Here is a 24,494-nt window from a genome sequence, read left to right as displayed (position 1 = left end):
ATTATTGTGTAAAGCCCCATGGTTTGTTTCTTATTGCAATCTCTCACCTGCAGCTAGACCTTGTTGCATAAGCTTTGGGGTGTTGGGGGAGAATTAAAAAGCCAAGGTTACATAGCTGGGATCTGCTGTATAATTTAACTTACTTGTATGTAATTGCAGTTTTTATGCATTTTATGTTTAGATATACATGTTCCATTGATACTGAACACCACCGGCGGGGACTTTTAGGAAGGTTTTACACGAAAGACTGCAGGCTAAGGGTTAAGTGCTTTAAATTCAGTTTCACCCAAGTGACAACTGCAAAAACGTTGGTCCTGTCGCCCATCCGTCTGCGTGTGTGTGGGGGTTAGTCATGTGTGAGTGTGTGTGTGTGTGTGTCTGTGTGGGAACACAGAGAAGAAGTTAGCGCTGGACAGCCGGTAAAGCTATTTTGAAAGTGACCCCCGAGAAGCCCTCTCACACACACTCTCACACATACTCTCACACACACTCTCACACACACAGCTGTCGGGAACCATGACAGAAGATGACGGATACAGTTGTCGTAGAGGGACAAGTGAGACTCCGGGAAGGCAAAAAGGTTTCTATAAGCTGCTTAATATCTCACGTTTGTGCCATGACCTTTCCGTGGCTTTGTGTTTGCGTGGACAAGCACGCAGTGATGTAGTTTCTTTGTGTTTCTGCAGTGGAAGAACAGATGGTTGATTCTGCGGAAACCCTCGCCGGTGGCAGGTAAGCTAACCACGGTCAGCCTACGTGCTCCGTATGGGTCTTACCGCAGGGCTCACAAAACACCAACCAAGTTATTTTGTTTTAAAAATCTTTAAACTGATATATAAATGAGGGAGAGTAACGAGGGAAGTCGAGTCAGTTCGTTTTTTGCTACATTGGAAATAAGGGAATACTTGCTGTATCAGACTGCCACTTCTGTTGCGTGTGAGTTAAAGCTGCAGTTTCCTGACTGCGCGAAGGTTTTCAGACATAAACGCGCTTTGACACACATTACACTGGTTCCGATGTGTTTGAGAGGCACGCCTGAGCACATTGGGTTGGACCACTCTCCATCTGTTATTAGGGATCACTCCCTAGCTGAGACTTTGTGTGTGTGTCAGTAATGACTGTACTCGTGGCCAAGCGAAATATTAGCGATGTGACCCAGCCAGCACAGGTGTACTGGAGCAAACCGTAATCCATTGAAATATATCATCAAATTTGTGCGGTACAAATCGCGTGCACACCCCCACACACCTGTATTAAGTGGACTGTGCACTGGGTGCGTTATGGCTTGAAGACTGATTGTATCTGGTGTTTGTGTCAGACTGCCTGTCTGTGCTGGTGTATAAGGACCGGGCTGAGAGGAACAGGGGTCAGCGTGAGAGGAGCCAGGCTACGCTGGGGGACATCTGTGGTCTAGAAGCCCTGCAGGCCTTCGAGGGGGTGAGCTACGCGCTCATCGTCCTCTGCCTCTCCCACTCCGTCACGCTGGGCTTTGACAGCAGGGAAAACTACTTGACCTGGGAGGCCCGCATCCGCTACTGTCTGGGAGAAGGTGAGCGAGTCTCTTCTTTGTGTGCGTGCACTTGTTGTGATGGAGGCATGAAATGTGTTGAGTGGCCCGGGGTCATTGCAGATATCTGATGAGACACGTTCATATTTCTAAAGCTGTACACAGATCAGTTTTCATTTCTTCTAAGGTAATTAAACTACAAAAATATGGCCTTCTTAGATAACTACTTGTTTATACACTGGCCTGATATGCTTGGTATTTTATTCTATTTATGTTTAGCAGTAAACCACAATCGCTGCCTGATGCAGTGTTCAGATTACTTTCTATTTAAATGTCAGTTCAGCGATGTTTCCTAAATATGGGTCTCCGTTTAAATTTGCTCAGTTGGAATTAACCATCAGTGCACAAGTCAGTTAAATATTTACCCAATGTTGCTCTGAGCTGCTGTCCTCCATGGTGGCAGTCCATCTCGAGTCACCATTATGAATTCTGGGCAAAGTTGTGTGTGATGCAACCACACTCTTCTCTGAAATGGTGATGTTAAATGTGGAGCCTCCAGGTGTCAGCAGTCCTTTAAGATCTCTCAGACGTTTCCAATGTCTTTGTCCATCAATTTCCTAACACGTGCTCAAAACATAATAGCAAGCTCCAGAATGGAATAGCTTTTTTTTTAAACACTCTTTAACCAGGATGTTGTGTTCTTCTGCAGAGTGAAAACCTGTTGTCCTTAGGTTGTTCACATCAAGTTTTGAGTTTCTGCAATTTAAATTTGAAAAGGGCCTTTTTGAAGAGTGAGGTGAAAAGGAATTTTAGTGCATTCACTGAAATTCACTTCTTTGCATAGTTTTTGAGTCTTGAACTTAAGTTATTTGAGTTCGTTTTGGCTCGTCACTGCCTGAACTTGGGCGGAATTAAGCCTTGGGTCTTGTGATAACAGCCCTGTCAAAGTCCCACGCCATTCTAGCCATATTAAGGTATGCCACAAATAACAAGATCGCTTTTCCTTCTTGGTTGCTTCTTTGATGTGTGTGTGTGTGGAGGCTGTGTTGGCAGTCAGAGGGCTGATGGATTGAGTGACACACTGAAGCTTCTCCATCCTGCTTCATTGGTCTCACATGCTCCCACACCTCTACTTCACCTCATCTCCCGTTCAGCTTGATTGATGATAGATAGCCACCATAGTGTCTCTGCACTGGTGTGTGTGGGTGTGGGAGAGCGGAAAGGGGGTTTGACAGGCAAAGAAATCTTTATAAAGAAATACAATGCATCCTTGAAGTGTCAATGCCGATAATGTATCTTTTAAAAATCCCAGTTATTGATTATGCTTCTGAAACATCAATTTCTTGCCTGATTATGATAAAAGGGCATTTCACAACCTTCCTGGCTCATTATTTATCATTTTTATAAATGATCTATTTCGTGTGTTCTTAAACAAATCATTAGGGTTTCATGCCTTAAACTACAGCTGCACTAATGCTGTTTGCTTTATTCAGTTTAAATGAGTATTACAGCACAGCTCATTCAAACATGTCAAACGTTAGCTTGATTGGTTTGAATAAATATATATAATAGATGCTAAACTAATTTCATGTTCATATAAAAGCTTGTTTTTAGTTTGGTAATGATATTTTAGCATAATGGATGATTTTAAAAATACTACAAACAAGTTCACAAATGAATTTTTATAAGCATGTCTGTTTCACATCTGTGTTTAGTATGGGTTTTAGCGATGTTCTGTAGGTATCTCCAGTATGTTATTGCGGTGCTATCATTTGTCAAAGAGCAGACCTCCATATTCAGGATTTCTCGAATTTTCTTTGGAATTTTGGAATTTCTTTGTCAAAGCATATTTTAAAAGTGCAGTAGTCCCACACACAATCTATACTTTCAAATGTACAAAACAATAGTCATTTCAATCTTGTTGACCAGATGGTTTGAGATCAAATTTAAAACTTGTTAGACTAAGAAGATTGTGTAAGAAGATAACTCAGGATTACACTGCTGAGGTAAAATCCAACTTTTATTCCAGAGCTACTCGGTGGACTCCGGCTAAACACTCATTCAACACAGACCTACAGAAACCATATACTGATTTATTAAACCTGAGCAGTAAAAACAGATACAACGTTATTAGCAACTTAAATTACTTTTCTTCTGCCCGCCTGAGGGCTGGCTCAGGAGAAGCAAACTGCAGACTGTCCGACTGAGTCCCATTGGTGAAGCACGCGTGAGGAGTCCAGCTAGTCAGTCATGCTGTAATTCTAGATATATAGATATATATTTATTTTAAACTTTTGGACATATGTGGAATAAAATTCATTTCGAGACAGACGTGCTTGCTCAGGGGCCCAACAGTGGCGGCTTGGCAGAGCATTGATCGAACACACACAGCCTGTAAATTGAAGACACATCCTGCAAGGCACATGCGGCCAATTACCACATCATTTCTGGCTGCAGCTCAAGCATTGGCAGGGGGTGGAGTTACACACTCAGGGGGTCACACTGTCCACCCCCTTCTGATGCATGAGCTCACAGGTGCCCGTGATTGGCCAGTGTGATTGACAGGGGAGAGAGAGTATGCCTCCCCTCTGTTCCTGAGAGCACAGCCAGTTTGCTCTCTAAAGTTCTGAGCCACAGATGGTCGTGGTATCATCAGGGATTGAACTCACAGTCTCCCAATGATGGGAAAATGCTTTTCTGTTGCACCGCATGGAAGCAGGCTGATGTATTATAATGGTTCTTGTCATATTTTCTAAATAAATATGGATGTTTAAAATGTTGTCTCCAAACAACAGATAAAATGTGTCCAAATAAACATTTCTACATGGAGATGGTGTGCGGGACTATTGCTCTTTAAAAGAGCACACTTGGACATTGTAGTGCTCCTTTGCATCCAAAAAGAATTGTCTTTGAATTGTAATTGTAGGGAGAAGACACACCCAGAAAGGAAAAGTCAGCATGTATCTGAAGGACACTGTAACAGCTGAACTATAAAACGGTTCTCTCTCAGTCCACAGATTCAGCGTTAATGTCCAGCCTGGTACGAAGCTGGAGAACGGCCCTGCTACTCTGCACCTGTGCAATAACCTGCTGGTCATAGCCAGAGATGTTCCACCAGCCATCATTGCCCAGTGGAGGCTGTCGGACCTGCGGCGCTACGGGGCGGTGCCCAACGGATTCGTCTTTGAAGGAGGGACACGATGTGGTTACTGTGAGCCTGTTTTAGTGTTTAATGTTTTTCCTGCTGTTGGGGCTGGAGTAGGGCTGTCTCCAGCAAGTCCTTAAACATTACCCAGTCAAGGGCTGTTTCAAAGCTCAAGCCTGAAAAAAAAACACATGAATTATTAATGGAATTTGCTTAAAGGTGTTATTGAGAGAGCATTATGGTTATACCAGCATGTGTTCTGTTCTGAAGAACAGCAAGGTGCATTTTCTAGATTTGCTTTATGGTGTTTAATTATACTCCCTCTTGCTGCTGAGTGATAATTGGACACTTGAATGAACTGAAGAAGGATTCAGGAGACCTTTCCCAGGGTCTCGTCGCCATCCTCTCTTTTGCTCTTAGTGACATTCCAAGTAGCGGTGCTAGCAGGGGGGGATGTTTGCCAATAGTCAGGCCCAAAACACTCTTCCCTGCTGTCTCTACACACTCTATCTCTCCCTCTTTCTATCTCTCCCTCCCACTCTCTTCTTCCCTCTCTCTCTCTCTCTCTTTCTCTCGCCCCCCACTCAAATATGCGCATGCCCGCACTGTGTTCAGTGATGTGTGATGGGGTCCAGTGTGAGCTCATTGCGTTAGTGTTAGTGAGGCCCACCAGCTGGCTTTTTGGCGGGACTAACTGCAGCTGTTCTTGTTGCCTCCGTAGTCTCCGTAGCCTGACTTATAGAAACCCTCCTCACTATCCAAGCTCTATTATAACTCTGCCTGGAAAAAAAAAACCTTTCCTTTGATGAATCGTTTTAATTAATTTGTTACGTGTTACTGATGTGATAGCCGAGGCCTCCGGGGAATGCTCAGCTGTCAGAGAGGGCAATGCAGGGAGCTCCAGCCGCTGTTGTATGTCCTCAGCGTGGCTGTGTGTTAAGGGCCCCCTGCTGGCTTGCCATCGAGCTCCAGACCTCACGGTGCTGCTGTAGACATTCATCCCATGGGCTTGTTGATGACAAGAGGTTGTGATTTCAAGTCTGTGTTTTGTTGGATACTTTTTTTGAATTTGAAGGATAAGAATAACAACTCAATATTTAAAATGCTCTTTGTAATTATTTTATTCTTTAATCATCATTTCTGACAGATAACAATGGTACTGCACCCAGTTAATATTTGCACCCAAAAAATAAATTGCCAAAATTTATAGATGCAGCATCAAACCATGTAAAAGGGTAAAGAGAGCAGAAAATAGATGGAAGTTGAATCAACTTAAGACTTCAGTGTTATTTCATTGTTACAAATGAACGCTGTGTTTTGTGAAAGGTAAAAATAACATTTAAAAAATTGAATTTTGTGGGGAATTAACATCTTAGATTAAGAAGATTAAGATAAGCATTGTACCTGTTTGTCATGGGAGAGCTCTCCTCCATAAGAGATATCTCCAAATGGTGATTGAAATAACAAAAATGTATATCCTAACTTTCACACATTGGCTTGGCAAAGATTTTACCTATTGTAGAACTGCAGAAATAGTTTCACTCTGGAACCAATCAGTTTCGTGCTTCGTCTAAATAAGATCTTCCGTGTGATTTGATTGGTCAAGGCAGGGTAAATGGTTATGTCTTATTCAGTTGATTAGTACACAGTGACCTGGTGATTGCTTGGGGCATGGTTGGTGTATTAAAATGGAAATGTACCTGTACTCATGCTTCAGTGGAGACACGTGAACACACCGTGTCGGCTCAAAGCTCTGTCACAGCAGGTACTGAGAGCATCATTAGTAAGCGTTCTGGCTGTCTCGATTCATTTGGAGAGCGTGTCCGACTCCAGCTTATGTATCTGTGTGTGTGTGTGTGTGTGTGTGTGTGTGTGTGTGTGTGTGTGTGTGTGTGTGTGCAGCCTCTGTGCAGAGAATTCCAGATGGCTGGTTTCCTTTCTGTCAGAAGTCATCTTGGGTGGGTGGGGGGGTGGTGATGAAAGAGATGAAAAGCTATTATCTAGTTGTTTAGACCGTTTGGTTTACTTTAAAAATGCAATATTGGTCCTTCCTCTTTGGAACACTGGTAATTTGTGGTTGATATTGATTTATAGTGCTTTTAGTTTTTAAATCATGCATTTCTCTGGGGTCTTAGATCTTACACATTTATTGAACATGCCTACAATCATAAATATGGTAAAGTCCTTATAACTAAATTATCAGGAGCTTATTTTAAAACTGATTCATAGAAAGGGCCTGTATAGTTGCAGGTCTCTGCCATCTGTCAAGCCCTTTCTGTTATCCACAAACACTTAAGGGTTTCGTGTGATGGAGGAAGACACAATACAGCAGAGCTTAATGTTTTGGAAAGTTGCTTGATATGTTTCCAAGTGTCTGCCCCCATACACTCATTCAGTGACTTTTGGTTTCCTCTGTCTGGGCAAAGACACCGTCCACAGGCTGTTGAGGATGTCCTTGCGTGCCATGGGCCTCTGTGTTATTCTTCCCTGCCTTGTCTGTGGTCCTCTTCAGTGTTTTGTTCTGGAAGGGGTAGAGCACAGCGCTCACAGATCCGCTGGCCAGTGTCATCGCGCAATAAAGCTTTTGAAAGTCATGCAATGAATTACACAGTGTTCAATGTCACGTAGTGTCTGTGGATTATTAACTAGTTCATACGTTATTCAGCACTATGAGAGGAGGTGTAAAGACACCTGCATCATCACTCTGATTGTTTTGAGTAATTATTATCCACATCTTTGGTTTCAACCACGTGTCTCCATACCTGACACCACCGCAGTAGTGATGTTGACGAATCTCTCAAAACATCAGCCATTGTAGGCAGTGACTCAGTATGATGACAAGGACGCAGGAACACCTCTCGTATTTATAGACACTGTTGACGGATTATGATCCCTACCGCTAAGGGTGCTTATTTTTGTAAAGGTCTCCTGTTCCTATAGCCTAGCCCCCCGCAGTCTCCATGGTAACGCTGAGGGATTTGGCACAGCTATATTTACCAGCATCAAAAGCTGAGGCTTCATTAGGATAAAATGTAACGTCACAATCATCCTGTGAACCTACACACTGCCACTACACCAGCTTCTGCTTTGAAAAGTGTGTGCAGTACGTTTTTTTCCACAGTTATTCATTCTGCTTCAGATGTTCTGAAAGGCTTAGCAAATGATCACAGTGATTGACAGGTCTTGGAAAGCTAATCTTGTGGTTAATGCTCTTGGACCACCCGTACAAATTTACTGCGCCATATGACTGATCAGTGGATTGTGAAAGGCACATGACAAAACTAGGATTCAGTCCAAACTGTCATCCATACTTATTGGCAGTATTTGAGTTGGAAACAACTCAGATATCTTAAAATACACATCTTAAATATCATGAGAGGATGAGAGAAGACCAGGTATTCATCCATGAGCTGTATGTGAAAGCTTCTTATTGGCAGACGATTACCTAATGATTTTTTTGCTAGAGATTACCTAGAAAGAAATGTTTTGGTGTATAACTGAAATTGATCTCCTGCTGAAAGCGAGGGCCAGGTGATGTTATTGTAGTTGTAATCCCCTGTGAATGGAATATTATGTCTTCAGAGGAGAAGTGGTTTCAGGAATTAATGTCTCTCTTCCCCCACACCTTCTACCCCTCAGGGACTGGTGTCTTCTTTCTTGCCTGTGCAGAGGGTGAACAGATCAGCTTTCTGTTCGACTGTATTGCTCGAGGCATATCCCCCAGCAGGGCACCATTTGGATTACGTCCTACCCTACCAGGTTAGTATAGTGTGTGGGGGGGGGGGGGGGGGGGGGGCACTGGGAGTAAAGTGGATTATGTTCTTTCATTCTGCTTCCTCTCTTTCTTTCTCTGTCTCTCGTTCTTGTTTCTCCTTTATCACCATAATGAAAGCATGAGTTCTGTAATTAGTGTCGGCATGTTGTCATTGGGAAGAATGCGGGGAGAAGCATGCATATGCTCTCTGGCCTCCTACACCTCAAACCCACAAGCCTGAGCTTTGCTTGCTCTGTAAATACCACACAAACTGTTGTTGTGAGTATGGGCCTGAATGAACATCCACCTGGGTGAAGAGTGGCTATCAGCGAGGATGAGGGGATATCAGCGAGAATGCTGTTGTAATGTGCAGTATAAAGTGAACAGTTTAAACTCAGTAACTTCCAGGATTCTTGGAATGCATAGGAAGTAAAATGCAGTATTAAGCATTCTCCACATTAAAATGAACTCTCCATTTATCTCCACCCAGTGTTATACATATTGCATGTTTACTTCCTAAAAAAACCCTCAGAGATTACCTTTGTGTTAGATCTGTATTATGTTTTATAATATTGCTAGAGTAAAAACGTCTCTCAGTTCTTGCTTTAAGGGAGTAGAAGTCCCTTTTAAAGGGGTCTTCATAGAGGAAATATAGCAGACGGTCTGAGAACTTTTAAAGGTTAGCAGAAGAGTTGGAGAAGTGTCTCTGTAAATGAACGATCCAAGCGTGAAGGGCACTATGGTGTGGATGTGAAGGGCACTATGGTGTGGATGTGAAGGGCACTATAAGAAGGGCACTATGGTGTGGATGTGAAGAGCACTATGGTGTGGATGTGAAGGGCACTATAAGAAGGGCACTATGGTGTGAATGTGAAGGGCACTATAAGAAGGGCACTATGGTGTGGATGTAAAGGGCACTATGGTGTGGATGTGAAGGGCACTATAAGAAGGGCACTATGGTGTGGATATGAAGGGCACTATAGGAAGGGCACTATGGTGTGGATGTGAAGGGCACTATGGTGTGGTTGTGAAGGGCACTATAGGAAGGGCACTATGGTGTGGATGTGAAGGGCACTATAAGAAGGGCACTATGGTGTGGATGTGAAGGGCACTATGGTGTGGATGTGAAGGGCACTGTGGAGTGGATGTGAAGGGCACTATAAGAAGGGCACTATAGGAAGGGCACTATGGTGTGGATGTGAAGGGCACTATGGTGTGGTTGTGAAGGGCACTATAGGAAGGGCACTATGGTGTGGATGTGAAGGGCACTATGGTGTGGTTGTGAAGGGCACTATAGGAAGGGCACTATGGTGTGGATGTGAAGGGCACTATAGGAAGGGCACTATGGTGTGGATGTGAAGGGCACTATAAGAAGGGCACTATGGTGTGGATGTGAAGGGCACTATGGTGTGGATGTGAAGGGCACTGTGGAGTGGATGTGAAGGGCACTATAAGAAGGGCACTATGGTGTGGATGTGAAGAGCACTATAAGAAGGGCACTAGTGTGGATGTGAAGGGCACTATAAGAAGGGCACTATGGTGTGGATGTAAAGGGCACTATAGGAAGTGCACTATGGTGTGGATGTGAAGAGCACTATAAGAAGGGCACTAGTGTGGATGTAAAGGGCACTATAAGAAGGGCACTATGGTGTGGATGGGAAGGGCACTATAAGAAGGGCACTATGGTGTGGATGTAAAGGGCACTATGGTGTGGATGTGAAGGGCACTATAGGAAGGGCACTATGGTGTGGATGTGAAGGGCACTATAGGAAGGGCACTATGGTGTGGATGTGAAGGGCACTATGGAGTGGATGTGAAGGGCACTATGGTGTGGATGTGAAGGGCACTATAGGAAGGGCACTATGGAGTGGATGTGAAGGGCACTATAGGAAGTGCACTATGGAGTGGATGTGAAGGGCACTATGGTGTGGATGTGAAGGGCACTATAAGAAGGGCACTATGGTGTGGATGTGAAGAGCACTATGGTGTGGATGTGAAGGGCACTATAAGAAGGGCACTATGGTGTGGATGTGAAGGGCACTATGGTGTGGATGTGAAGGGCACTGTGGAGTGGATGTGAAGGGCACTATAAGAAGGGCACTATGGTGTGGATGTGAAGAGCACTATAAGAAGGGCACTAGTGTGGATGTGAAGGGCACTATAAGAAGGGCACTATGGTGTGGATGTAAAGGGCACTATAGGAAGTGCACTATGGTGTGGATGTGAAGAGCACTATAAGAAGGGCACTAGTGTGGATGTAAAGGGCACTATAAGAAGGGCACTATGGTGTGGATGGGAAGGGCACTATAAGAAGGGCACTATGGTGTGGATGTAAAGGGCACTATGGTGTGGATGTGAAGGGCACTATAGGAAGGGCACTATGGTGTGGATGTGAAGGGCACTATAGGAAGGGCACTATGGTGTGGATGTGAAGGGCACTATGGAGTGGATGTGAAGGGCACTATGGTGTGGATGTGAAGGGCACTATAGGAAGGGCACTATGGTGTGGATGTGAAGGGCACTATGGTGTGGATGTGAAGGGCACTATAGGAAGGGCACTATGGTGTGGATGTGAAGGGCACTATGGAGTGGATGTGAAGGGCACTATAGGAAGGGCATTATGGTGTGGATGTGAAGGGCACTATGGAGTGGATGTGAAGGGCACTATAGGAAGGGCACTATGGAGTGGATGTGAAGGGCACTATAGGAAGTGCACTATGGAGTGGATATGAAGGGCACTATAGGAAGGGCACTATGGTGTGGATGTGAAGGGCACTATAGGAAGGGCACTATGGAGTGGATATGAAGGGCACTATAGGAAGGGCACTATGGAGTGGATGTGAAGGGCACTATAGGAAGGGCACTATGGAGTGGATGTGAAGGGCACTATAGGAAGGGCACTATGGAGTGGATGTGAAGGGCACTATAGGAAGTGCACTATGGAGTGGATGTGAAGGGCACTATAGGAAGGGCACTATGGAGTGGATGTGAAGGGCACTATGGTGTGGATGTGAAGGGCACTATGGTGTGGATGTGAAGGGCACTATAGAGTGGATGTGAAGGGCACTATAGGAAGGGCACTATGGAGTGGATGTGAAGGGCACTATAAGAAGTGCACTATGGAGTGCATGTGTGTTCTTTTCCAATGTCCTCATTCCTGCTCCATTCTACCACATTTCTTTAAAAAAAAAAATCTAAAATACATTTCAAGATCTGAATTAAAGGTAAAAAAAATCCTACAGCGGAACAAAGTCTTTGTGTCCGCTCTCAGCAACACTGCACTTGTCCACAGCCCTTAATAGCTTGTGCTCCTCCAGTTTTATCGTGTGGGCGTGTTGGGAGCCACCAGCTACCCTGGTATTCATGACCGTGTTCTGTTACATTGCATTCATTATCATTAATGAGTAGTAATGAACTGTAATTAAGTGATTTGTAAATGTGTCATCTGACTGAGTGTGGCTGTATTGTGCTCGCTGGTCTCTGCACTCAGCATGCATCACCTGAAGATGACAGTGTGTTTATTTCACACCGAATTAAATGTCTTGTTAATGAATTGAGGGTTCACCTCTCAAACATGGAAAATCATGGATCTTTTGAATTAGTACCCATAATAACATAATAAAAATTGTGTGTGTAGTGTTGCTTTTTTATCTATAGGTGCTTTTCTTTTAATAAAGCCACCTCACAACAGACCACTTTAATAGAGAATCTATATAGTTTGTGTGAATTGCTAGTACAGAGTTTATTTAGTGAAATAAATTGCCGTTAGTGTAGGAATTTTACGATGCAGAACACTGCGCTGTTGTTGATCACGTATCGGAGGGGGAGATCATTAGCTGTGTTGCAATTTAAACTGAGACATTCACAGCTAAAATTAGCATTGGCATTCCTGACAGCAACTCAGAGAGAGAGAGAGACAGAGAGAGACAGAGAGAGACAGAGAGAGACAGAGACTTCATAACACTATTCTGTGTTCTATATTAGGTTTCTAATGTTATAGCCAGAACTTAAAGCCAGTGGAACAGTGTGATAAAGCATATTAGAGATGTTTTAATACAGCCAAATTACTGAATCATTTTTAGAATGAAATATTAACAGCTATGTTTTATTTGCTGTATTGACAGCTATAAGTGATTTATAGCACTGCATGTTCAGTGGAAAGAAACTACAGTCATTATTTTTAACAAGGTGATCTAGCAAAGACGGGGAGAAAACTGGAGTCTAAGTTAAATAAGAAAGCTCTAAAAGACATATTTTATGCATAGAACAAAAGGCCATTTGTAACCAAAGTCAAGAGCTGAAGAAATTGTATCTTTACAAACACAGAGCGTGGAGAACCTCCTGCTGCAAGGTCTAGGGAAGAAGACCTTTACTTGTTACTTTTAAAATGTCTTTTTTTTTTATTATTTGAAAAGCTTCCAGAGTAGAGACGGAAAGTTGTGGTGTCAGGTCGTTTGCACTGATTCTCAGATCTCTTCAGAAAGTTGTTCCCTATGGTGTCATGCTCCTCATTCTAAGCCTGTTAAATGTCTTGGGTCTTTGCATCATTTTTGCATCAACAGTTGTAAGGTGTTTGCATCATTTTATTGTTTTTTTATGATATTAAATGCGAAGGTGATGCTGGGACTACGACACAAGCTAAATCAGACTTTTTAAAGCAGAGGAAACAAACAAACAAAAGATTTAAATGAGAGCCTACGACGAGAACATCCCTGCAGCCGCATAACCTGTTTTTTCTCTGCTCTGGACTGTATTCGTCTGGTACAGCTCATTTTTGCACCTGTCTTGGCAATTCTGTTGTTTTCAGCTCCTTTGTTTGTGCTTCTCATTTTCCCCTGTAGTTCTTCTCTGTCTCTTACAGCGCTCCAGACGCCTCTGTTCCATGAGATGGCTGGTCATCTCATCAGAGCTGTCTGAGAACAGCGTTTTGCCTTAATCCTGCCATTTTCGCAGCATGCTTTCATAGTCAGAGGCGTGTGTGTACGTGTATATCGTGCATGCGTGTGTGTATACGCACACACACACACACACACACACATTTGGTCTAATCATAATTGAATGGATTTGATTTCATAGACCCTGGTTCTAACACCTTCTCTGTGGAGGCGAGGATCACACAGGAGGCCTGTGAACTGGAGAAGCGTCTTAGCCTTCTGTCTGTCAGCAGCCACCAGAGCAGCACAGGTAGCGCATGTACACACACACACACACACACACACACACACACACACACATATATACACACACACACACACACACACACACACACTCACACACTCACACACACCCTCACTCACACACTCACACACACACACACACACCCACACACACACACACACTCTCTCACACACACACACACACACACACACACACACACACTCTCTCACACACACACACGCGCACACACGCACCCACCCACACACACACACACACACACACACACACACTCTCACACACACGCACCCACCCACACTCACACACACACACACACACACACACACTCTCACACACACGCACCCACCCACACTCACACACACACACTCACACACACACCCAAACACACACACACACACACACACTCGCACGCACGCACGCGCACGCGCACACACACACGTGCACGCGCACACACGCACGCACGCGCACACGCAGACACACACATACACACACACACACACACACACAGAGGACATATGAAGCAGCTTTCAGGCGTGTAGCTACGCCCACACTGAGGTCACATGAAGCAACATATTAGCACCTATTTACAGAAACATTTACAGGCCTCCTGCTCTCTCCTGATTGGGCCAGCCTCCCACTCAAGCTACAACACCTCCCTGGCAGGAGATGACCGCAGTATTTCTAGTTCCTCCTCCGACACCAGCCATTCAGACACCAGCATGAGCATTCGCCTGGCAATTTGGCCCGACCCCGTCCGAAGCCCCACCCCTTCAGAGGCCTCTGTGCCATCACCGGGGGCAAAAGCGCCAAAGCCTTTGAATGCATTGGCGAGAGCATCCAGTGAGGAGCGTCTGTATGGCATGGTGATGGGAGGAGTCTGCCCCCCTTCCAAGCAACCACGACCGCGAGCGCTTCAGGAGGCGGGCCGGCAGAGTTCGACTGACAGCGGCATCGCCACGGGGAGCCACTCCTCCTATTCTGGAAGCCTCTCATCCTACACGGGCAGCTTGGACACTGCACAAGCAGAGACAGACGAGTTTGGGTCCTTGCTCAGCCTGAGCACAAACTTTAATACAAACCCCAACATCAGCCCAAGCCTCAGACTTCTGCAGCAGTTCCAACCCGTTCAGCCTAGCACCAGTGCGCCAGCCTACACCTCTCCGCAGGTGCCAGAGCACAGGCGGTGCGCCTGCCAGGTTGGGGCATCTCAAAGGCAGGATTCGGAATACCAAGTACCAAGTCAGGTCCCGCAACACTATGACATCCCGCGGAGACTTGGCCAGCTCCACCCCTCCACCCCTGTCCACGCCCAGAGGTCCCAGCATGCATTTCTGGAGCTGTCTGGAACCCCTGTGACTGCTGCGTCTGCAGAGAGTGGTGAGAGAACAGTGCCACCCGGAGGTTTCGCCATGCCACGACAGGCTCTCTGTCCTGTCTGTGGAGGACTGAAAACAGTAAGTTTGCTGCCATCTTTTATTGTGTCAGAATATGCTGTATGGTTGATATTATCCAGTCGCATGTAAGAAGCTGACAGCATAACTTCATAAATATACGGAAACCACTGGTTTTAAAACAAAATGTGATTTGAATTATTGATCAGCCTCTCCTTACCCCTAGTTATTTGAAAGAAAATGGCACTTTAAGACAAAAGGTGCAGACACTTGTTGTAATTACTTGTTGAACTGCTTTAGAAAAGCTTTTTGTGGTAAACATCACACATCAGAGAGAAGGAGCAAGTAATCTGTCTGAAGTGAAGAAGACATCAGGCCTTTTCTCACCACAAACTTTGCTTGTGAGAGGACGTATTTCAGTAGTGCTCTGTTCTTATGTAACACGCGCACACACACACACACACACACACACACACACACACTTCAGCGTCGCCTTGCCTCTAATCAGTTGGCATTGTGTTGCATTCCGACTTGCTTTCCCATCATTCCAGTGGATCAGCAGCATCGGAGAGCAGACTCGCTGCCTGAGCGGAAGTATGTTTGTCATCGCGCCTTTTGGGATGAGTTGAGAATCCAGTAATTAGCATTAAAATGAGCTCAGCTGTTCTGCGCCATGCACACAAACAGCCTGGCTGAGATCAATATTTCACTCCATATCACACTGAGCACAGAGAAAATATCACAAGGAGGAAAGAGATTTAAGTGGGATGAAAGGGCACACTTTGCCCTTCAAGTTACAGATTGTTTAATAGGCTAAAAGTAGTTTATCTTCGTAGGCTTCAGGAAGTTATCCGCATTTGGCCAATTTTTGGTGAATGTGAGGATTTTCTTTCTGTTGGTGTCTTGCGTGCCAAGATTGTTTTGACCTCAACGTTCTGTGGTATATGTGTGTAAAACAGCACTGATCTAGGGCAGCACTGTGTGGATACACAAAATACATCAACTTTGATAATAATGTACACAAATGAAAGCAAGCTGACTGACCTCCTCTCTCCTGGAGGCTTTGATGCATTAGGATTTAACTCATGACAGAGAACTAAGATACAAGAACCAAGCTTGCTCCCCTCTGTTATAGCCCAGCAGTAGTGGTAGCTCAGTTAAGGCAGCGATGGTACCTCTTCCTCAAATAGGTAGGCCTGGAATTCTCCCTTTTGCTGGATATAGTCTGTTTTCTACGGCTAATTGCCCGTGTTAATTGGTCTTTTCTGTACAGGTAATTCCTTCTACACCCACAGGCATCCCATCTGTCTCTGCTAGACTGGGTAAGAGTTGATATTTTTCATGTTTGTACAGAACCAACCAAAATCAGTTTTTATGTCTTCAGTTAAAAATGACTATACCCAAGGGGAGCTTTGGCATGTATGTATCTTGACTCATTTCTTTTAGACAAACCAAAGAATGAGATGTGGAGCACCACACCACCTGCTGCTTCTGAGGGTCTGCGAAGAATCATCTCCCCCGATGCAAGTAGCTTTCATACACACTACTGTTTTTCATACGTACTGTTTTTTAGGATAATGCATTATAGATCATGTTCACAATCCAGTCATAAAACATTGACACATGCCGGTATGATGCTTTTGTTAACTACTGGGGGCACATTTGTATTGGTCTAAATGATTAGCCCTTTTGTGCCGCAGGAAAAATCTGCTCTGAAAGTTCATCAAAAAAATAGATCCAAAAAAATTTCCAGAAGGCGTTCCGGAAAATTTTGAAGTGTTTTTGGAAGTATATGACCGTTCAATAGAGCATTTGTGAGGTCAGACAATGATGTTGCATGGCAAGGCTAGGGTGTTCAGGGCGTTCAGAGTCCCAGCAAACCCTGGAGTCTTTATGGACTTAGTCAGGCTGTAGCAGGAAAAGGCATTCCCCAAACTGTTGCACCAAAGTTAGAGGCATTAACTTTACCCTTAACTGGAACTAAGAGGCTTGGCTAAACCCCCGAGAAACACCCCAGATCATTATCTGTACGCCACCAAACTGGTACCATGTTTTCTCTTGGCATCTACACTCCCAGACTCATCCATCGCACTGCCAGATTTTGAAGTGTCATTCATCTCTCTGGAGAGTGAGTTTACACCACTCTAGAATCCAGTCACGGTATGCTTTACTCTGCTCCAGGCAACAGTTGGCATAGCGATCTTAGGCCTAATACCACAGAGGCTAGTTGATTCTTCTGTGCTGTGTGTTTCACCACTCAGTGGCCCCACTCGGGGAGTTTACATGGTCTGCTGCTTCATGGCTCAGCCGTTGTTCGTAGACACTCCCATTTCACAGTAACTGCACTTACTGCCATCTGGGACAGATCCCGCAGAGCAGAAATTTCAGTGTGATTTGGGGTGACGGTGGCATCCTGCAGCAGTGCCACGCTTAGTCACTGAGCTCCCGCTGTCCTATTCACAAGCTGATGCTCGTCTTTGGAGATTGCATGGCAATGTACTTGGTTTCATACACCTGTTTAAGTGGGTGTGGCTAAAACCACTGCATTAAATAATTAGGAGGGGTGTCCACATACGTTTGGCCACATAGTGTGAAGTGCACAGTATTTCTTTCCATCCCAGGCAGAGGAGAGAAGCGGGTGTGAACTGACGACCAGCTATGCTCAACCGATGTCCTTCTGGGAGCCCAAGGGTGAGTATGTGGTGTATAGCGTAGTATTACACAAGTCCACAGGTGAAATAATAATCTCTGACTTTCAACAGAAGGTGCGTCAGTGATGCCCGTATCTCCCATGAGCCCGCTCAGGCTTCTCAGGCAACCCTCCTTGTCTGGTAAGGAGGGCTCTTAAAGTTTGCTTAGTAGCTTTTTTTAATTAAAGGACTTGCCCTGTTGGTTAACACAAACGCTGGAAGCAAACACAGGTCAGCATTCCCAACTTCACAGTGAGATAATGGATAGTTATAACGATACGTATGATTTATAAATCACAAATAGCGTCTTGTCCTGCTTAGCAGCTCCAAACGTGCATGGCATTGAAAATGAAGGTGTCTGGGGAGGGAACATTCAGTGCTGCTACACCCACTGATGGGTTTGTAAGGATCTGATGGTTTTATTTGAAGCTTTTGTGTGTGCTGTTTCTCTTTGGCTGGCATGATGCTGTTCTACCTGCAATTTCTTTCTCACAGAAAAAAACCCAAAACTTTACATGCATTTGTCTTAGATTGTATTGTTTTGTGATATTATGATACCTACAGTATTGAACGGTGCGTGCTACTATCCAGCCCAGTCCAAAAGTTGATGTACTGGTACTGGTTCATTAACCTAAAGGAACTGGGTGTTTGTGGTGCTCTTCAGGGCGGTCAGGTCCTTTAGCCAGGGAGGCCAGCTTCACGTTTCCTGACCGGTTTCAGGCCGATTCTGCTAACTACGTCAACATCCCTGTCAGCCCCATGTCCAAGCGACAGCTGAACTACATGGAGCTGGACCTACAGGACATGCAGGAGTCTGGCTACGTTGTGCGAGGTGACTGCTGCCTTACTCTGGTTTTCTGATATGATCTCATGGGTTTTTTCTCTTTTTTTTAAATCTTTACCTCCAAACTGCTGAACTGCACTGTGCTGTGAATGATTAACATTTCTTGTTGTTCAGGTTTAAATTTCTGCCAAGAACATGTTTCTTCATTTTTTTTTTCCTCATTGTACTATAGTTGTCCCAAGAAACACTTAATAATGATGAAAGTATTAAGCATCACCTCTATACCAGCAATTCAAAATGCACGTGTGTGTGTGTGTGTGTGTGTGTGTGTGTGAGAACAGGGGCATCCAGCACTAAGTATGCCCACATTGACATTGGTGCGACAGAGGCTGCACAGAGGGTGGGCGCCCAACATGCACAGGGCAGAGAAGAGCGACTGCAGGAACTGGAGCAGAGAAGACGAGGCACACTGACCTGAGCGCACACACACACACACACACACACACACACACACACACACACACACACACACACACACACACACACACACACACACACACACACACACACACACACACAACAGCAGCCCAGGGCGACACACACACACACACAACAGCAGCCCAGGGCGACACACACACACACACAACAGCAGCCCAGGGCGACACACACACACACACACAACAGCAGCCCAGGGCGACACACACACACACACACAACAGCAGCCCAGGGCGACACACACACACACACACAACAGCAGCCCAGGGCGACACACACACACACACACAACAGCAGCCCAGGGCGACACACACACACACACACAACAGCAGCCCAGGGCGACACACACACACACACACAACAGCAGCCCAGGGCGACACACACACACACACAACAGCCCAGGGCGACACACACACACACACAACAGCCCAGGGCGACACACACACACACACACACACACACACGAGCACACAACAGCCCAGGGCGACACACACACACGAGCACACAACAGCCCAGGGCGACACACACACACGAGCACACAACAGCCCAGGGCGACACACACACACACACAACAGCCCAGGGCGACACACACACACACGAGCACAAAACAACCCAGGGCGACACACACACACACGAGCACAAAACAACCCAGGGCGACACACACGAGCACACGAGCACAAAACAACCCAGGGCGACACACACACACACGAGCACACAACAACCCAGGGCGACACACACGAGCACACAACAACCCAGGGCGACACACACGAGCACACAACAGCCCAGGGCGACACACACGAGCACACAACAGCCCAGGGCGACACACACGAGCACACAACAGCCCAGGGTGACACACACACACACACACACACAAACGCACACCATCCGAGGGCGACACACATACACACACACACACCATCCGAGGGCGACACACACACACACACACCACCCGAGGGCGACACACACATACGAACACACACCACCCGAGGGCGACACACAGAGCTCATGCTCATGACATTCACAACCAGAGGATTTGAACTTTTGTCCTTTTTAAAATCTTATTTGTATTATGAAATAAGTGACACTTCAACAGTTATGTTTAGATGATTCCGTTTCTAGTCCTATAACGTCATTAAGAACTCGAAGGTACACCGTCAAGGCTAACAGGTACATTTGTGTTGTTTTGTACTGACAGACGTATGCTACGTCACATTTGATGTACAAGAGATATTATAGAAATGAGCTTAGTGTAAAATGTTAGTCACAGATTTAATGTCAAGAATGTTACTAACTGTAAATAGTCTACATGCTTTTCAGGTGACCAACTTTGATTTGTACATATACAGCTTCAATGTACACACATCATGAGAAATGGATGCTGTATTTTTTTTTAAATGTCTCCTGATGTTTCTATCTTTCTTTAGTACAATAAATAATACATTGAAAGTCTCTGGCAGTATGGTTCAGTGCTGTATACATTTTTATTTTATTTTATTTAAATACTGAGTGTATTATTTAACTGCAACATTGATGGTAGGAACAGAATTATTGTCTGCAAGTGAAGTTTAGTTTTTGATACGCAATCACACACGCACAGCGAGAGCCTTTAGTTTGACTGCACCTTTTATGAATAATATGGATGTTTTATATTTACAAACAACAGATGTGAAATTTTGTTGAGCATGTCAAAACATTTGATTCAGACTCTCAAGGTTAGTGTTAGATAAAGTCTGAATGCTACTACTTACATGTTCAGCTACCACAGGATGTGGCTTCTGTGAACTATATGAACAGATCAGTTACAGAAACAAGCTCTGGATAAAGTCGGGACACCCATATGCTTCTGTTCCAAAAATATCCAAATCCGTTTGCAAATACTGGATCCAATAACAAACCTCCAATATGCAAGTCAAATATACAACAAAAACAAACAAATCAGTGCTGCTGAGGAGCAAATGTTCTCCAATCGTAACTCTGGCATTGATGATTTAATAAACAGTATAAATCGATGACCCCCCACCTTCACGCTGATCAATGTCTGACACAAACGCAGGGAGAGCAGGAACGTGACCTACACATGGTTGCCATGGTGATCAGAGCTCATTGTGTGGCAGACCGTTTCGTGAGATCTTATTGGTTATATCCTGTAAATGCTTCTTCATCTGGTAGAAAGAAGAGAGTAATACAGCATAAGCATTGCATTCACATTCAGCTATCGCGAGTCGACTTTAATGCATTAAACAAGCACACACCAATCAAAAGCAATTTAACCTGGGGGCTCCTAATTCCGCCCTTGTGTTTCGGGATGATGTGAGCTGAATTGGGTTATGGACGGAGGACGGAGGTGCGCCGTGTGTGTGTTTACGCTGCCTCTCGGCTCGAAGCGGAACCCCACCTTGTAGCCCATCTCTCTTGCCTTCTCGGCGAGGTTGTTGTACTTCTCCTTGTGTCTCATGATGTGCTCCTCGTCCCCGAGGGCCTCCACGTGCTGCAGTTTCTGGTGCGAGTAGTCCAGCTGTTCCTGGTAGTGCTGGTGCTTCTCCACCTTTGTCTCAAAGTGTTTCAGCTCCTCCTGAACCACACACCAGCCACACACCACACACTCAGCCCTGCACGTGTAACCCACTGCTCTCTGTGTTCCCATCGCACCTGAACCAAGTCGGTAGCTAATTAACAAGCCTCTCATGAGTTTGAAATGGGTGTCTGAGCACAGGGGCTACGCCAACAAATGTTCAGCTGATTCAAGTACATACTGGCAGTATTATAGGCGGGCTGATTCATTCATTCTCTCTCTCTCTCTCCCCTTTCCCTCTCTCTCTCTCTCTCTCTCCCTCTCTCTCATTCTGACAGACAGACAGAACATGCTTTCTTGTCCAAGTTTATTCTTGCAGTGATGGTTCAGGACTGGGAAACACTATTAAGCAGTTATCAGTAAATGCATTATAAAGCACTTCAGGCATGCTCAAGAAAGTCACGCGAGGCAGGCAAAGTCAGTTCTAAGTGCTAAATTATTCGATACAGAATAGGGCCACGTGTGTCAGGTTCATGCAGTCCTCAGACACCTCCATTTTCCCCTTGAAAGCCTTCAAGGCATAATTTCCACTGGCCAATCACATGCCTGGTGTCCCTCTGTCACATGGCAACTCACAGGCTGTGACTGCACTGCCTGCCAGTGACAGGACCAGTGAGCCTATGAGATCCCCTCATGAATTGTACATTTCTATACTGTAGGCAAAGAACCTTGAAGACTAAAGAAAAATTTGTGTCTTTTATTTAAGTGTCTGACTGCACATAGATGGCCAGACCAGACGTTTCTGTCCAATAGCGTTTTTATGTTGTTTGTGTGTGTCTGTGCTCAGCATGAACTCACTTTAAGAGAGTCAAGTGCATCCTCGCTGAGATTAGATCTTCTGGCCATCTCCCACAGCTCTATGACTCTGGGCTCTTTGAACTCTGTACACAGGTCAAGAGAGAGAATAAAGCAAATGACAAGAACAGAAAACACACACATGTGTATGCACACGATACAGCCCTCTGAAACTCCCACAACTCCACCACTCTATAGGAAGCCGAGAGAGAATGAGAGATGAGACAGCAGCAGGGCAAAGCACCGTTGTCACTACTGAAGCCTTCGTGAGTGATTTTTCGGAGGCGCTCAAACCCCTGATTCAGGTCCCTCATCCTCTGCTTCAGCTCGGTGTGTTTCTCATGAAGTGCATTCTGCTTCTCATCCTCCTCCAGTGGCGAGATCACATTCTTATGGATCTCTGAGACAGAGAGAGAGAGAAAGAATGTAAAGCTGCATCGTTTGTGTGTGTGTGTGTGTGTGTGATCAGCTCACTCGAGTAATAAGATAATGGTCACCAGTACACAAGAAATAGCAGCTGCTTTAAACTGTGATGGTTTGATAAAACAGTGCCAAACAGAGTAAGGCATTCACCCTCAGTCCTGCTGACTGTATCCACGACAATATTGTACTCGTGGATCTTGTCCTTGTGGTGCTGGAACTCTCTGTGCAGGCTCTGCAGTTCCTGCTCGGAGAACTTTCCGGATGTCTTGGCCTGAGGATAAACAGAAGAAAAAAAAAAAGATCGACACAAGCCTTCAGGAAGAGGTCAAGTAGTCGAGACTCGGGAGGCCTGCGTGAGGTCTGCAAAAGCCAAAATAAGGGGGAGGAAATAATGCAACATCCACCAGTGAGAACTGAGCAACTAGAGCAGGAGTACAGTGAAGAGTTCAATTCAGCATCTACCGGCCTGACAGCTTCAATCCCCGCAAACAACGTTATGATGTAGAAAAGTGCGGAGCAGCACTCACTTTGTTCCACAGCTTGTCAAGTCTGGGGTCATCAAACATGTCTCCCTGTTTGGGATCATGGTCCTTCAAGCTGTTGGTGTCCAAAGCACGATTGTCCTTCTTACCATCCATGCCATATTTGGCAAGAATGACTGTAAAAGCAGATATTCAAAATCTCATTTACTACGTGCTGTATTTTAATACGACGTATACTGCAAAAACAAAATATCCCGAACGAACACATTACTATGAAAGCTGCGTCTGAGCTTGGCCTCTCGCTCTCCGTCCTCGTCCAGACCCTCAGCCTTGAGCTTTTTCCACTGAAGCTCCTCTCTCTCTTGCATTTTCAGGTCACTGTGCAGTTCCGACAGACGGACCGGCGCTAGCTGCATCTGAGGAGGCGAACGAGAAGGTCCAAGTGAAGGCCAAAGAATACGGAGAGTTCGTCGGAAGAAATGGGCTATCCGTTATAACAGCTAGTCATATGAATAACATATAAATAGTTTAGACTTGACAGCCTCGAGTTAGAATGATATTTGGGTTTGACTGAAGGAAAGCAGTCAATGACATTAATGACAGTAACGGTTTCATCACACCAAGGGAAGCAGGACTCCGAGCTGTAAAACAACACTGGGGATGAAGCAGTACTTCAGAACACAAACTGCTTACTCTGTTCGCTTTCTCCCACACCTGGTTGAGTTTGGCGATTCTGAACTCCACGGGATTTTTTCCGTCATTAGAGATATTTTGTTCATTCATTTCGCGCGTGTATTTCCCCGCCATTACCGCTACGCTAAAGAAAAGGCAGAAAACCAAGCAAAGCGCTTTCATGTTTAAAAACTACAAACAAACGTAATCGAAGCCGAGAAAGCCAGCCCAAGAGCTACAAAATCATCCGCAGCAGCACTCGGGAAGCGCAACAATCACATGCTGTGGGTCAGCCTCCAGCAAAGCATGCTGGGAAATGTAGTTTACAGGCTTGTGCTGCGTTATGCGGGCATGTTTGAAGAACTGAGTAACAAGACTCACATTCCCAAACTCCCCGCCTATGCGGCAACGTAGTATCGGCATGGAAAGTGATTTGCGGCAAATGGCAAGAATCCACGGGAAACGGCAGTTTGGCTTTCCCACACAATGGCGAACCCTTACAAATAAGATTTATTCTCTGAAATGTAATATTAAAATTTTTACAAATATAATGTATTCTATTTCTATGCAGTCGTTTTATTGTGTTGCATAAACCTGCATAAATTACGC

The 24,494-nt window shown here is 45.1% G+C and overlaps 2 protein-coding genes across 5 annotated transcripts; one reads left to right on the top strand and one right to left on the bottom strand.

Annotated features, from left to right (window-relative positions):
• Positions 1 to 338: 338 nt before the first annotated feature.
• dok7 (docking protein 7) lies at positions 339 to 18,994 on the top strand. Of its 4 annotated transcripts, none has more exons than XM_027000456.2 (13): positions 339 to 580; positions 687 to 732; positions 1,319 to 1,549; positions 4,518 to 4,718; positions 8,292 to 8,411; positions 13,483 to 13,590; positions 14,212 to 15,035; positions 16,246 to 16,294; positions 16,419 to 16,495; positions 17,594 to 17,663; positions 17,738 to 17,803; positions 18,327 to 18,494; positions 18,788 to 18,994. In XM_027000456.2, exons 1-13 carry the CDS (start codon positions 527 to 529, stop codon positions 18,922 to 18,924), a joined length of 2,151 nt encoding a protein of 716 aa, XP_026856257.2. In that variant the 5' UTR covers positions 339 to 526; the 3' UTR covers positions 18,925 to 18,994. The 4 variants fall into 4 exon arrangements, with proteins under 4 accessions (XP_026856257.2, XP_026856256.2, XP_026856259.2 ...); XM_027000455.2 differs by having other exon boundaries at positions 17,735 to 17,803; XM_027000458.2 differs by lacking the exons at positions 339 to 580; positions 687 to 732; positions 1,319 to 1,549 and having other exon boundaries at positions 4,524 to 4,718; positions 14,184 to 15,035; positions 17,735 to 17,803.
• Positions 18,995 to 20,119: 1,125 nt separating this feature from the next.
• lrpap1 (low density lipoprotein receptor-related protein associated protein 1) lies at positions 20,120 to 24,162 on the bottom strand. Its single transcript, XM_027000533.2, has 8 exons — positions 23,907 to 24,162; positions 23,485 to 23,629; positions 23,259 to 23,389; positions 22,882 to 23,002; positions 22,553 to 22,708; positions 22,312 to 22,394; positions 21,337 to 21,513; positions 20,120 to 21,103 (listed from the first exon to the last, which is right to left on the bottom strand). Exons 1-8 carry the CDS (start codon positions 24,066 to 24,068, stop codon positions 21,035 to 21,037), a joined length of 1,044 nt encoding a protein of 347 aa, XP_026856334.2. The 5' UTR covers positions 24,069 to 24,162; the 3' UTR covers positions 20,120 to 21,034.
• Between the last annotated feature and the right edge of the window lie 332 nt (positions 24,163 to 24,494).

The sequence above is a fragment of the Electrophorus electricus genome, chromosome 11, assembly GCF_013358815.1.
Source record: "Electrophorus electricus isolate fEleEle1 chromosome 11, fEleEle1.pri, whole genome shotgun sequence".
NCBI classification, from domain to species: Eukaryota; Metazoa; Chordata; class Actinopteri; order Gymnotiformes; family Gymnotidae; genus Electrophorus; species Electrophorus electricus.
Note: the sequence above shows the minus strand (reverse complement) of the source record. Positions and strands in the feature narration are given on the sequence as shown.

What these genes read in the sequence shown, in the direction of transcription:
- dok7 (XM_027000455.2), top strand. Translation starts at nt 527, where the DNA reads ATGACGGATACAGTTGTCGTAGAGGGACAAGTGAGACTCCGGGAAGGC. An exon ending in ATCTGTCTCTGCTAGACTGG is followed by an intron (nt 16,295 to 16,418) that starts GTAAGAGTTGAT and finishes CATTTCTTTTAG; the next exon opens with ACAAACCAAAGAATGAGATG. An exon ending in GAAGAATCATCTCCCCCGAT is followed by an intron (nt 16,496 to 17,593) that starts GCAAGTAGCTTT and finishes TTTCCATCCCAG; the next exon opens with GCAGAGGAGAGAAGCGGGTG.
- lrpap1 (XM_027000533.2), bottom strand. Translation starts at nt 24,068, where the DNA reads ATGAAAGCGCTTTGCTTGGTTTTCTGCCTTTTCTTTAGCGTAGCGGTA. An exon ending in GCTCAGACGCAGCTTTCATA is followed by an intron (nt 23,390 to 23,484) that starts GTAATGTGTTCG and finishes CTGCTTTTACAG; the next exon opens with TCATTCTTGCCAAATATGGC. An exon ending in ATGCACTTGACTCTCTTAAA is followed by an intron (nt 21,514 to 22,311) that starts GTGAGTTCATGC and finishes TGTGTGGTTCAG; the next exon opens with GAGGAGCTGAAACACTTTGA.